Raw genomic sequence first — 12,621 nt, 5'->3', positions numbered from 1 at the left:
GAATATTACAGAAGATCGCCAAGGTATCTCCAGCTCTTCATGCCTCTTGCAACTCTTCCACCAGTGCTAAATGATGTAATTTAGTGGTATATGTGTGTTGATGTAACTTCAAACTAAACATGATGTGAACCAGAACACACCCTCAGAACTTATTCTCTAATGTAAAGGTGTTTTTATTGGCTATTTGGGAAAAAATTGTGCAATCTCAAAAGTTGCTCAGTTTCTTCCTTGATGGTCTTACCATATTCAGCATTTGGAATTTGCTACTCATTCTTACTGTTGGAACTAGAGGGGAAGCTGACCCATTGTACAACAATACAGACATAGTTGGTGGTTTCCATGAATCATTGTAGATATTCCTGTACTTCAGAAGGAACATACTCACTCACAGCAAGAGTGATAAACCCACAGCTGAGTGAGTGAGTGCCCACAGCTTCCAGTGTTGTAGCTGAGGACTAAGAGATATGTGATTCCTTACTCTTTGTGCATCTGAGTCAAAGGGAGGTCATGGGAGCAGAGACCTTGCCGTCATGATGCATCATTGCCATTGGTAATATATGAACTTGACCCATGAGCTCAGCAATATTATAAGAACCACAGTAGTTTAAGGAGAAACATAATAGTATAAGACTGAAGACACAACTAAAGAAAACAGAACATAGTTGTTTCTATCCTGTATTTTATTACTGCTTGGGAAGAAACAAACAGCTATCAACCTTGGGGGAGAGGAGAGAGAAAACTATGCTCTCCATAACACTCTCCATAGAAACTCAGTGCAAATAGCTCATTATACTTACTTGTGAAATGTCTAAGTAGTTGGCTACATTTTTATAATAAGTACTAGCTTTCATACTCATTTCTGAAATTGAAACCACTGCTGTTTTTGTCAGGGAGCCCTTTACAGTGTTGAGTTTAAAAGTCTTTAATTTGGCAATTAGAAAGCATCAGCTAGATTTCAGAAATGAAGACAAATTTGTTTTCACCCTCCACTAAGTTTTGCCATAAAAAGTATTAAACTAGAAAATATATCCCTCTGATTTAAATAGTTAAAAGTACCAATTTGGTAGAAGTATTCTTTTTCTTAAAGGTTGATGGCATTTTGTTATTAACAGTAAAAAAAAAAAATCCAGGCATTATTTTTTTTAAAATAATTTGCATTTAATAGTAGCCTGTGAACACAAAACCATCCCACTTTTTGCTTTACACTGACATACATGTTTCCATAATAGGATTTAGAGGCTTGAATATAGCAAAATAGAAGCCATATAGAGATCTCATTATTCCATGAAAAAATCCTGAGAATCCAAGATCTAAGAGTGCTTAGTCGAGCATTGACTGTTGTGCCCAACTTGGGAGTCCAGGAAACCAGGAGGCAACAAGAAGGCCTCCAAACAGATACATGCTATCTGATGAATGTCAAGAAACCCTCAAACCCTCAGTATAAAGAAATGGAGTAGAGAGCTACCCCTTTTTAAGCTCCACCTTGGGCCTCCACCCTTCTAAATCCAGCACACATTCCCTCAAATTGAGAAAAATCTTTCCCCAAAGTGACATAGAAACAGAAACTCTTCCACCAACTGAAACGTTTGAAAAGCAACAGCAAATAAATGAAAATAAAAAGCGGAAGTCTCTTCGGAGGCAACTGCAGCCTGCTAAAATGTATTTATCATTTATTTACTATATTTATATCCTTCCCTTCTCATCCCAAAAGGGACTCTGAGCGGCCTTACAATGGGCAGCAATTTGATGCCATATCAGCAGACAATAAAATAAGCATATACATTGAGACAAAAACTTAAAAGCAATATAAACATTAAAACATTATTAAAATCACGCCATCCGAGGACATAGTCAAAAGCCTTTCTGGTTGTTATTGCACTTAATGACTACTAGCTAGCCTTAGACTATGATTTTGGATGGTGCAATTTAAATACTGAATGTAATTTTAAATGTTTAATATGCATTAATTTTAATTCAGTTGATTTTAAGTACTGTTTGTATATGTTAAGGCACTGAATAATTGCCATACGTAAGCCACCTTGACTCCCCCTTGGGGTAGAGAAAGGCAGGGTCTAAATACGGTAAATAAATAAAACAAATAATTCCACTTCATTTATTGCACTGCACTATTGGCCAAAGGCTTGATCTCAGAGCCAAGTTTTTACTTTCTTTCTGAAGGTTGGGAGGGAGAGGGCTGACCTGATTTTGCTAGATAGGGAGTTCCATAGCTGAAGGGCCACCGCTGAGAAGGCCCTGTCCATTGTTCCCACCAACCACACCTGCAAAGTAGGTGGGACTGAGAGCAGGGCCACCCTAGATGATCTTAATCTCCAAGATGATTCATAGAGGGAGATACATTTGGACAGTTAAGCTGGGCCAGAAATTGATCCTGCATCCTCTATAGTTATGTGTATATACATGGATGAATTAATACATCTTTCCATAACATCAATCAACATTGATCCCAGTATCTTTCCATCTCATAACTGTTATACCGTTGACTTTGAAATTAAGACAAACTCATTAGGAAAAAAAGTCTCTGTTTATATTTTTATATCAATGGCAATACTTTGTCATTTGTCAATTTTACAAAACTGTACTGTGCATAAAAACGGAAGCAAAGCATCCTTTACCTTTATGCTCTTTCTGATAGAGCAGTGGCTGCTCTGAAACAAAATGCATCAGAGTAACAGTAACCCTGAAGGTTTGTCTTCAGAAACTATAATGGTGCCATGAGTATTGATTTACCTTTGTTGCAATCTCCTGAACTGGACATAAGTGGCAGAAGCGGAAATGCGCTTCCAGTTAATCAATGTATATCGTACAGCTGTTTTCTAAGCAGATATCAGGACATTTGCAGAGGACAAATTTGTTTCTACATCATGGAAATGTGTTCTTTTCAATATATAGCAATTTCCATTTAGATGTTTTAAAAGAGATTAATTGCTATGGCTAAAATGATTCTTTTAAAATTGCCTGCCAATGTGTCTGCAAGGCATCTTTGCATAATTAATAAAAGGCAGGGTTTTAAATCAATTTCTCTGAGGACAAATGCCATGGTAGATTTCCATCTATTGTCTGTGACTGTCAATAAGTGAGGTTGCTGATGGCAGATACCTTGCCTCTTGGATTATTCCATTTTTTCACTATACTCCAAAATCTGCTTCCAGAACTGGACACAATACCTTAGATGAGGTTTGACCTGGGGTCCATTGACAGTACCCATTTATAACACCATTATTCCACTTTACCAAATGTAACTCCATCCTATGAAATTCTTAAATGGCAATTTAAGGAGAGGCATTCTGAATTCTCAGTCAGAAAATCATATTGTCTCACTAGCTAAGCTCTATGTTGCCATAGGATGGAACCTTTGCTGTTAAAGTAGAACAATAGCACTATTGCTGTGTCGTGTGACTGGTCCCCAGGACAGAATACAACTGTACTGTTTGATTTGAATGCTAGAACCGCAGTGGCTTTTTAAATGCCACATAACACCTTGAAAAGCTCCTTTAAAGTTTGGACTAGAAGCAGGAAGGGGTTCATCCCCACACTGTAATATCAGCAATATCAGCAGCCATCCCCATCTGCTTCTCCTGTTCTACAGAAGAGAGTGGAGGCATGTATTGCCATTTTAAAGCTTTGTTATTTGTTTTGTTATGTGCTTTGTTATTATGTCTGACAAGGATAAATTGTTGAAACAATCCAGACTGAACTATAATTTATGTTGTTGGATTATGGTTAGTTTAAACCATATTTAAACTAACCATATTTTGCCCTTCTTGGGTACAGCAGTAAAGTATATTGAGTTGCTGTGAGCATTCTGGGCTGTACGGCCATGTTCCAGAAGCATTCTCTCCTAACATTTCGCCCACATCTATGGAAGGCATCCTCAGAAGGTCTGTTGGATACTAAGAAAGTGGAGTTTATATATCTGTGTAATGTCCAGGGTGGGAGAAAGAACACTCTTATCTGTTGGAGACAAGTGTGAATGTTGCAATTAGCCACCTTGATTAGCATTGAATGGCCTTGTAGCTTCAAAGCCTGGTGGTTGTTGCAGTGGTCCAGCATTTCTGCATTCTCAAATAACATTATATGTCCAGATTGGTTCATCGGGTGCTCTGTTATGGCTGACTTCTCTGGTTAAATTAGTCTGCAGTGCCTTTCATGTTCCTTGATTCGTATTTGGGCAATGCTGCATTTGGTGGTCCCTATGCAGCCTTGCCCACAGCTGCATGGTCCTCTTGCCCTTTGCTGAACATAGCATTTATTGCACTCTGTAGCACTCTAATATCCACCATGTCAGACTACACAAAGAAACCATTGAAATCCACAAGCATGTGGACAATTTCAACAGCAAGGAGGAAACCATGAAAATGAACAAAATCTGGCTACCAGTATTTAAAAACTCTAAAATCAGGACAGTAAATGAAAAGCAACCCTCAAAAATGGGGGAATTCCAGACAAGAATCAATCAGGGCCAACTAACACCTCCTAACAAAGTATTCCCCCAGGCAGAAGCCAGCCAGGCTTTGAAGCTGCAAGGCCATTCCATGCTAATCAAGGTGGCCAATTACATCAGTCACACTTGCCTCAAGCAAACAAGAGCTCTTACTCCCACCCTGGAATTCCACAGATATATAAGCCTCACTTGCCCAGTTTGCAACAGATCTCACAAACTCTGAGGATGCCTGCCATAGATGTCGGCGAAATGTCAGAAGAGAATGATTCTGGAACATGATCATACAGCCCAGAAAATTCACAGCAACCCAGTGATTCCGGCCATGAAAGCTTTCAACAACACAAAGTATACTGGGTGTGAAACTGGGTGCTTCTAATCTCCACACACTGAACCACAAGAGGGGAGGAGCACATGAGACCAAATTTGTCCAATAATGCTAAATTATCTTGCAGTATTGTGTCTAGCTCAAATTCATATAATGTTGGAGTAAAAAGTGAAGCAACAGTGATGATTCACTGATATTTGGGGCTAGATACTTTAAAATTGCCATAATTATTTAGAGGGGGAGTCAAGCAAAGAACACAGCACCATCTTTTCAGACCCTATGTTTATCTGTTTTAAAACAAATTATGTTGATTTCAGTGGAACCTACTGATAAATGAGAGTGTTTCAAATTATAGCCTTTAGGAGAAAGAACTACAAACACTGTTGTAGCAGCACAGTTAATTTCAAAGTATGTGTGCATCAATGAGTTTCATATAAATTGCTCTGAGGGCCCTAGTGGACAGAAAAGCAATATTGAATTAATTAATTAGTGAATTGCACTGAAACTCAGAGATATGCGAATTCACTTAGTCAGAATTCTACACATTAACATCAGTATTTTCTTTCTCTAGGACTTGATTCTCAGTCACCAGATTCAGGTAAATATGATTTCCCTTCACAGTTTTAATAATAGTATTGCTTGTGAGTGGACTGAACAAGGCATGCTTTTACCTGATACTGTTTTTCTGCATAAACTACTAATTTGGGGATCATGAACTATAGACATTTGTTAGTATGATCTAAGACTTTATACTAATTCTTTTGGATTTTATATAGAATCATAAAGTTGGAAGATAAAGTTCTTATAATTAGCATGACTAACTTTTATGTAGCCATTGTACAAGTTTTTTTTAAAAGAATCACACCCTGTCTAGCAACATGTCATCTAACATAGTGCAATAGGAACAAATAGATAAAAAGGAAATAAGCAAATCCAGGAACTATTTTTCTCAAAAATTCCAAAAATGCTTAATGACCACTGAGAAACACAATATTCTGACAAAAAAAGGATCCAAATGGCAGTCTACCTAAGGACCTCCTCACACACACTGCCGGAATTGCGGTGGATTGTTGTGATCGTGGAGGCATCAGCCCATGGAACATTGGCACCCATCACCCTATGCCTCAAACCATACCGGCTTCCCCCCTACTTTATCACACAAGGGGAAGTTTCAGAAAGCCAGTTCAAGATGCTGATTTGTATTGAAAGACAGAAAGCCACCCACCATCGGCAATTTTTCAGCAGCAGCAGGGTTTCGCCATGGAGCGGTCACAGCGGTCCTTTTCTGTTGTGTGATGGGACCCAGCAGACTACAAAAAACTGTCACTGCCACTGAATTTGGTCCTGTGTGAAGAGGTTCCTAGACTATGTTGTCCTAGACCAGTGGTTCTCAACCTGTAGGTCCCCAGGTGTTTTGGCCTACAACTCCCAGAAATCCCAGCCAGTTTAACACTTGTTTAACACTTAACTAGGATTTCTGGGAGTTGAAAGCCAAAACATCTGGGGACCCACAGGTTGATAAGCTCTGTCCTAGACAATGTAGTCCAACTGGCTTTTTCCTCCTCCTCCTTCTCTTGCTAGTATGAATATACTCTCTCTCTCGAGATATTATATATATATATATATATATTTTTCAAAAGGGGATATATATATATATATATATATATATATATATATATATATCCTTTTGAATTTTTTTTATGTAACATAGATTCAGATCACCTCATTTAAAAAAAACCTACAACTCATTCAACTGTTACATAATCAAACCACAACTCTTTTATCAGAAATAAATTTGCTTGGATCTCTTTTCATATAAAAGCTTGGAGATCATTTAACAGTGGAAGTAGAGAGACACTGAACGGAGACACTAGCAGCTCCTCTCTTGCAGCCAAAGGCTTTCGAAGTGTCCGGCCAAATCTACAAGAAAAGAAATCACCAACTCAGGTAAAGTGACGGAAATGTATATGCACACACTTTTCAGTTTATATAAAGTTCTGAAGTTCAATACAGTGATTTCAGAAATAGGCAAGGGCAATTTCCTTCAACTGATTGTTTTCTGGATGTTTTCCTAACCTTGCTTGTATCTGACTGCAATATTATCTCTGTTTTGGCAATAGATGAAAAGGTTATATTGGTCTGAAACTGCAGCTACTGGTTTGTACATGCACTAAAATTTCTGTCAGGGAATAAAACAAGGACTGTGAAGTGCCCATGAGGTTTAAAATATTATGCCTGATGAGGTGACATATGGCATTATTTTTCCAAACATTTTAGCTTCAACGCCTTCACACATCAAAATATCCATTGTGTATTCTTAAATGTTTTTTTCAAAAGCTGATCTTTTATGTTATGCTTTGTTGAGATAGTCTAGCAGGACTTCATACCAAAATTTTTCACTTTGGCTTCATTTGGAAACATTTACACATTACCATCTGAAATGCTTCTTTTCCTCTCCTTTTTCCTATTAGTGTAAATCAGGGGGTGTACATCAATTCTAATCAGCATCCTGTTGGACACAACAATCTATATTGTGCATGATCAAACTTTTTTTTCAACCCTGCAATTTGAAGACCAATAAGACCATTCAAAGACATAAAATGCTTTGTATTAATAAGTTCTTCTTGTTATTACTACGAAACCATTACATTACTATGTAATGGTTTTGTATGGTATAAACGAACACAGTAGGGGTGCACAACCCATGGCCCAAAGACTATGTGCAGCCCCCATATTAATGGGTTTGCTGATTTTGCATTACAGAAGTAACAGTCACCAGTGACCTTCATTGGTGACCTGCCAACCAGTAAAGTCACTGAAAAGGGTTTGCACCCCTTCTGTACACTCTTACCTGGGAGAAATCCCATTAAATGCAAGAGTGCTTGTTTGTGAATCTAACAGCATTGCACTGCCAGTAAATGTGTGCTGATTTTACAAATGTCAGAATAAAATGTTTCCATTTGGAGTGTTGATTACTTGGCTTGCTTTTTTTATTGGTACCGCTATTTAAATGACATGTCATAACTCAAGTTTATTTTCCTGCTAATGTTTTGCTTTCTCTCTTTCTCCTGTAATATTATTTATTTATTGTGTGGATGCTTTTGGCAAATAAGGCACCCCCATTACCTCCTAGGAAGGACAGTTTGGTTCGATCAGAGAAAATTAACCATAAGAAGAGTGAAAGTAACTCCTGGTCTCTAACAACCAAACAAACTAAGAAAGCTCCTTCTGATACTGACCACTGTACTAACAAGGAGTTCCTACGAAGGACAGCTTATTCTAAAAAATCTAATACCAGTGTGTCTTACACACACAAAATCACAAAACCATTGGCCTTGGTTTCCAGCACAAAAACAATAGCTGGCATTCGAGCTACTGTTCGTCAAGGCTACAAACAGTTCCCAAAGCGTAGAGTATCTGCCTTGAAGTTAACTCGGGCACGCAACACAGTTAGCACTCTTCCTTCTCATATGCAGCAACAGCCTTTGCCTGTTGACTCAGCAGCGGCTCTTCAGAGGCCTGCCTCACCTGCCTGTAACCCTGGGCCTGAGACACACAAAGCCTCTCTCTCCATTCAGATAGCTCCCATCCCTGATAATAAGGTAGAGCCTGAGAGCCAACAACATCCACCTAGGTTTTCTCAAGACCCTTCAAAGACGCCTTCAAACAATATGCAACCCATGTCTACAGTTGCTTCTGCACAGCCTGCAGAGTACAATGTGGTATATTACATTTTTCTCCCTGTTTTATTTTAGATCTTTCCTGTGTCACCTAACTTGTTTCTCTTTAGTATACTTACCTGCCTCTGACTAGTGACTGCAGTTCCTGGGTAAAACTACCTGTCAACATATCAAAAAAACAATGTGGCATTATTTATTTATTTATTTATTTATTTATTTTTGACTGTTTTGAAATATGATTCTGGCCCACGTATTTACATATGGTGAGAGTAGATAAAGGAATGTGCAATTTGGATACTTTTTTGTTTGCAACTTAAAATCTATTGAGGCATTCCAACTAGTCTGTATAGATATGTGAGAAGGGTTTTCTCGCTGTGTTCTTGTTCTTTTTATGTAGAACATGACAGTGTGAAATTGAGACATTCAGCAACACATGGAGGTACTCAATATGATTGTGAACCATGCATTTCCAAAATGCACAATCATTTAAGAACCTCCAAAGATAAAGATGTCTCTTTGCAATGATGATTTATAGATCATCATGCAAGCAGAGTGACATTAGAGAGGGATGGGGCTACAGCAGCCACTTACACTGTTCCTTGCACATTTACCCAAACTAATTAGAATACCAGAACAAGGATCTAGAAACTTGTTGTATCCTTGCAGGGAAGTTGTATCCTTGCAGGGAAGTTGTATCCTTGCAGGGAAGTTGTATCCTTGCAGGGAAGACATCCCACTGAATACCACACAATACTTTTCTAGAATAAGCACCATGTGTTTAACTTCTGTGCATATGTGCATTAGTGCCTCTTGGTAATATTAGACATTGGACTGGTTGGTGTTATGGGGCCCTGCCTTTAGATGGCCATGTTAATTATTTCAGCTGTAATTGCACAATTAACATATTTTCCTTCCATGCTTTACAGATGATTCTGTTTGTCTGATATGCTGGGATAGAAACTGTTTGCTAGTCTCGGCTTTAAAAAAAAACAACACTTTAGTGTGTGCATTTTAAGCATATAGCATATTTTAATCTTACTATAGAAATCTGAGTCTTGATTGAGGTGCGACACCCCAAAACATTTGAGAGTAGTACAAGTGAGCCTTTAGCACAGAAGAGAATTGTGTAGTGCCTGTGGATGCAATGGGTATTTTACTCCCCAAAAGGGCTACTGTCTGTCTTGCTGTATATCAGTGGTTCTCAGCCTGTGGATCCCCAGATGTTTTGGCCTACAACTTTCAGAAATCCCAGCCAGTTTACCAGCTGTTAGCATTTCTGGGGGTTGAAGGGCAAAACATCTGGGGACCCACAGGTTGAGAACCACTGCTGTAGATGGACCTCTATAACAAAAGGAGATTCATAGAGGTCCAACATGTGGTTGAAGGAGGAGAGAAAGAAAGAAAGTGTATCGTATATTGAATATTCCAGCAATTAGACAAAGAAGCTCTAGAGTACAGAAGCAATCTTTCTCCCTTCTACGCCAAGAATGAAGACAGTGACAATATTCTTTCTTTTTCCAGTTTCTTTCAGAAAATTGTGAAGTTCATGTTCTGTTTAGGAAACTGATGTTCTCTTATTTTCTAAGGTGCCAAGCAGGGAAGAATAGTATAGTGCAACCACTCTAAAATGTTGTCTACATCACACTAGAGAAAAAATTCACTTAAAATCCGGTACTGCCTCCTTCAGAATTCTGGAGTTTGTAGTTTAGTGAGGTTGGTAAAGGCTCCTCCCTAAACTACAAACCCAGAATTCTACAGGAAACAGAAATCGGGTTTTAAGTGGACTTTTTCTCTAGTGTGATGAGGCTCCATTATGTTTTTGTGTCTATGTTGGAGCTGTGCCATAATGTTTTTAATCAAGTAGAATTATCCCAATTCACAATACAGAAAACCACAGTATAGGCATCCCTATTTCCAATATAGGGCTCTTCCAACAAGCCCTATATCCCAGGATCTGATCCTAGGTTTTCTGTTTTAAACTGGATTATATGAGTCCACACTTCTAGATAATCTGAGATAAATAGAAAACTTGGGATCAGATCCTGGGATATAGGGCCTGTCTGGAAGGGCCCCTAGAGAAGCCAAGCCCAAGAAACTTTCAGCATCTCTATAGCTCGAGTAACATTTGGGAAAGCTGCAGAGGAGGCTGCCATGAAAATGAGGGTGAAGTAACTTTCCTTCAGTAATGGACTCACTTGCTCATCACAGTATCCTAAACCAGGGCTCTATCATGATTACAGGAATAAAATGGAGTTTTGTGCTGCTCTTGCTAAATGTATTTTTGCAAGCATAGGTACCATTTTGGTAGAAAAGGGGGATAATAGATTTTAAAATATTCATGGGAAAGAGTGCTAACACACTTTAACCATGTATATGGCTGCACCTCAGCTAGAAGATGTTAGTAAAAGAAGAAATAAGTGATTCTCCAGTAAACAATATCTGTCATGGTGTTTCCTGCATGCTCATGGCAGCCCAGCTCCTGATAGTAGGCATGTTTGTCCCTCGGCCCCTAATCTGCTATTCCCTGTTTGGTCATGGTCAGGAGATTAAGCTTTGGTCCTTGTTATATGTAGCACTGTATACATAGAACATTTTCAGTTCTCTTCTTACTGCCCCACAAACCTTGAAAAGGTAGAGAAGATTCCAGCCTTGCATGTGTGTGTGTATGAGGAGCTACTGCAATAGGAAAATTTCCACTACTCATAGAAAGTTATGTTTGTCCCCTTGGATTCCATACTCTGCACTTCCATTTTGCTATGTGCTATTGAAGACTGTGGTTTGTGCTCCCACTAGCACAGGGAAAGGCTGGACTTCACTTGTGATTACAAGAGACACAAAATGAGACCTGCTTTCCCACATGTTTTCCATGATGCCCAGAGCTGTGTTTAGACTTCCGCAGAATTTTTAAAGATAGGAAAATGGATTTATAATTTATGGTGAAGCTTTGATTTCTAGGAGTTAATTGCAACTTCAGTTGATGTTTAATTGGAGGTCATTCTAGTGATAGGAAATTTACTTTATAAATTATACTTCCCAGAATCTCTCAACCAACATGATCATTGCTGGCTATACGATCTTGAGGATTTGGGTAGTTATAGTTCAAAAAGCCCCATTTCTCCATGAAGTCCAGAAACAGGATCATTCAACATGTCCAGACATTATGTTGTGTTTTCTAAGTACCGGTATTATTATTTTATCCCCTCTTATCATAGATTGTAGTATTTTACAAAGTGCAAATAGAAGCCTAATGTGAGTCATAGAGAAGCATTTAATAGAGAACCCAATTCAGAAAGAAAGTCTTCAGGTTGAATGCGATATTGAAAGAAGAGGTTTTAGCAATAGCTTTATTAGTTTTCCCCTGACCTAATGACGTAAAAGATGCAACTGCTTGATTTAGTTGATGTGGAGAACTCAGTGTTTAATGTTTATGACCTAAGCAATGTAATGATCTCACAATGTTAGGAGAATTAATGAAGTAAGATTTGTAATAAATTGTTTTGCACAAGATGCTGTAGGGAAATGAAATAATTTTACCACTATTTCACTGCCTGTTCTATGGTTGCTTTTTTCACTCTAGAAAATATATTAGCCATTTGTGTTATTATTTTTCTCAACTCCACTTTAATAAAAATATAAAGACCTGAATCCTCCCCACCAAAAAGCAACATAACTAACTTATGGACTATAACTCCCAGAATATTGCAGCTACCCAGCATAGCCAGTGGTAATATTAATTTGGGGGTTCTGGGAGTTACAATCCAAACTCTTAGGGCTCTTCCACACAGGGTTAAAACCTGCAAAGGAAGTGAGTTTAAGAAACACATGTCGGCATAGGTTTTAGTCCCCACAAGTTGCTCAAAATCTGGACTTTCCCGGGGTGGGTGGCTACATGTCATCCCAATAACAATCGGAATGGCATGCAGCCACGCTGAAGCCTCCCAAAATAACCCTTAAAAGTAAAAAAATACCCTTACCTGGCTGCCATTAATATCCTCCTTGCACCCTCCTGGTTGTGAAGAAATGACATGCTGGGAGACAGGGTGTGAAGAGGAAAATCCCTCCTTGGCCCCTCATCTCCTGACGCCTCGTTTCATCATGCCAGGGGGATGCAAGGAGGACCTCAATGGAAACCAGGTTTGTTTTTTTTACTTTTT

General features: G+C 38.7%; 1 protein-coding gene across 15 annotated transcripts in view; it reads left to right on the top strand.

Annotated features, from left to right (window-relative positions):
* SORBS2 (sorbin and SH3 domain containing 2) overlaps positions 1–12,621 on the top strand; it is a 222,447-nt gene that overhangs the window by 106,774 nt on the left and 103,052 nt on the right. For 8 of the 15 annotated variants that reach the window (XM_067468738.1, XM_060778609.2, XM_067468740.1 and 5 more), the window contains 3 exons: positions 5,359–5,385; positions 6,610–6,734; positions 7,901–8,509. In XM_067468738.1, the coding sequence (XP_067324839.1) occupies positions 5,359–5,385; positions 6,610–6,734; positions 7,901–8,509 (761 nt within the window). The remainder of the gene's footprint in view (positions 1–5,358; positions 5,386–6,609; positions 6,735–7,900; positions 8,510–12,621) is intronic. The other 7 variants (XM_060778612.2, XM_060778622.2, XM_060778614.2 and 4 more) reach the window with 1 other exon arrangement.

The sequence above is a fragment of the Anolis sagrei genome, chromosome 5 (assembly GCF_037176765.1).
Source record: "Anolis sagrei isolate rAnoSag1 chromosome 5, rAnoSag1.mat, whole genome shotgun sequence".
Lineage (NCBI taxonomy): Eukaryota > Metazoa > Chordata > Lepidosauria > Squamata > Dactyloidae > Anolis > Anolis sagrei.
The sequence above is the reverse complement of the archived record's forward strand: the minus strand, read 5'-3'. Positions and strand labels throughout refer to the sequence as shown.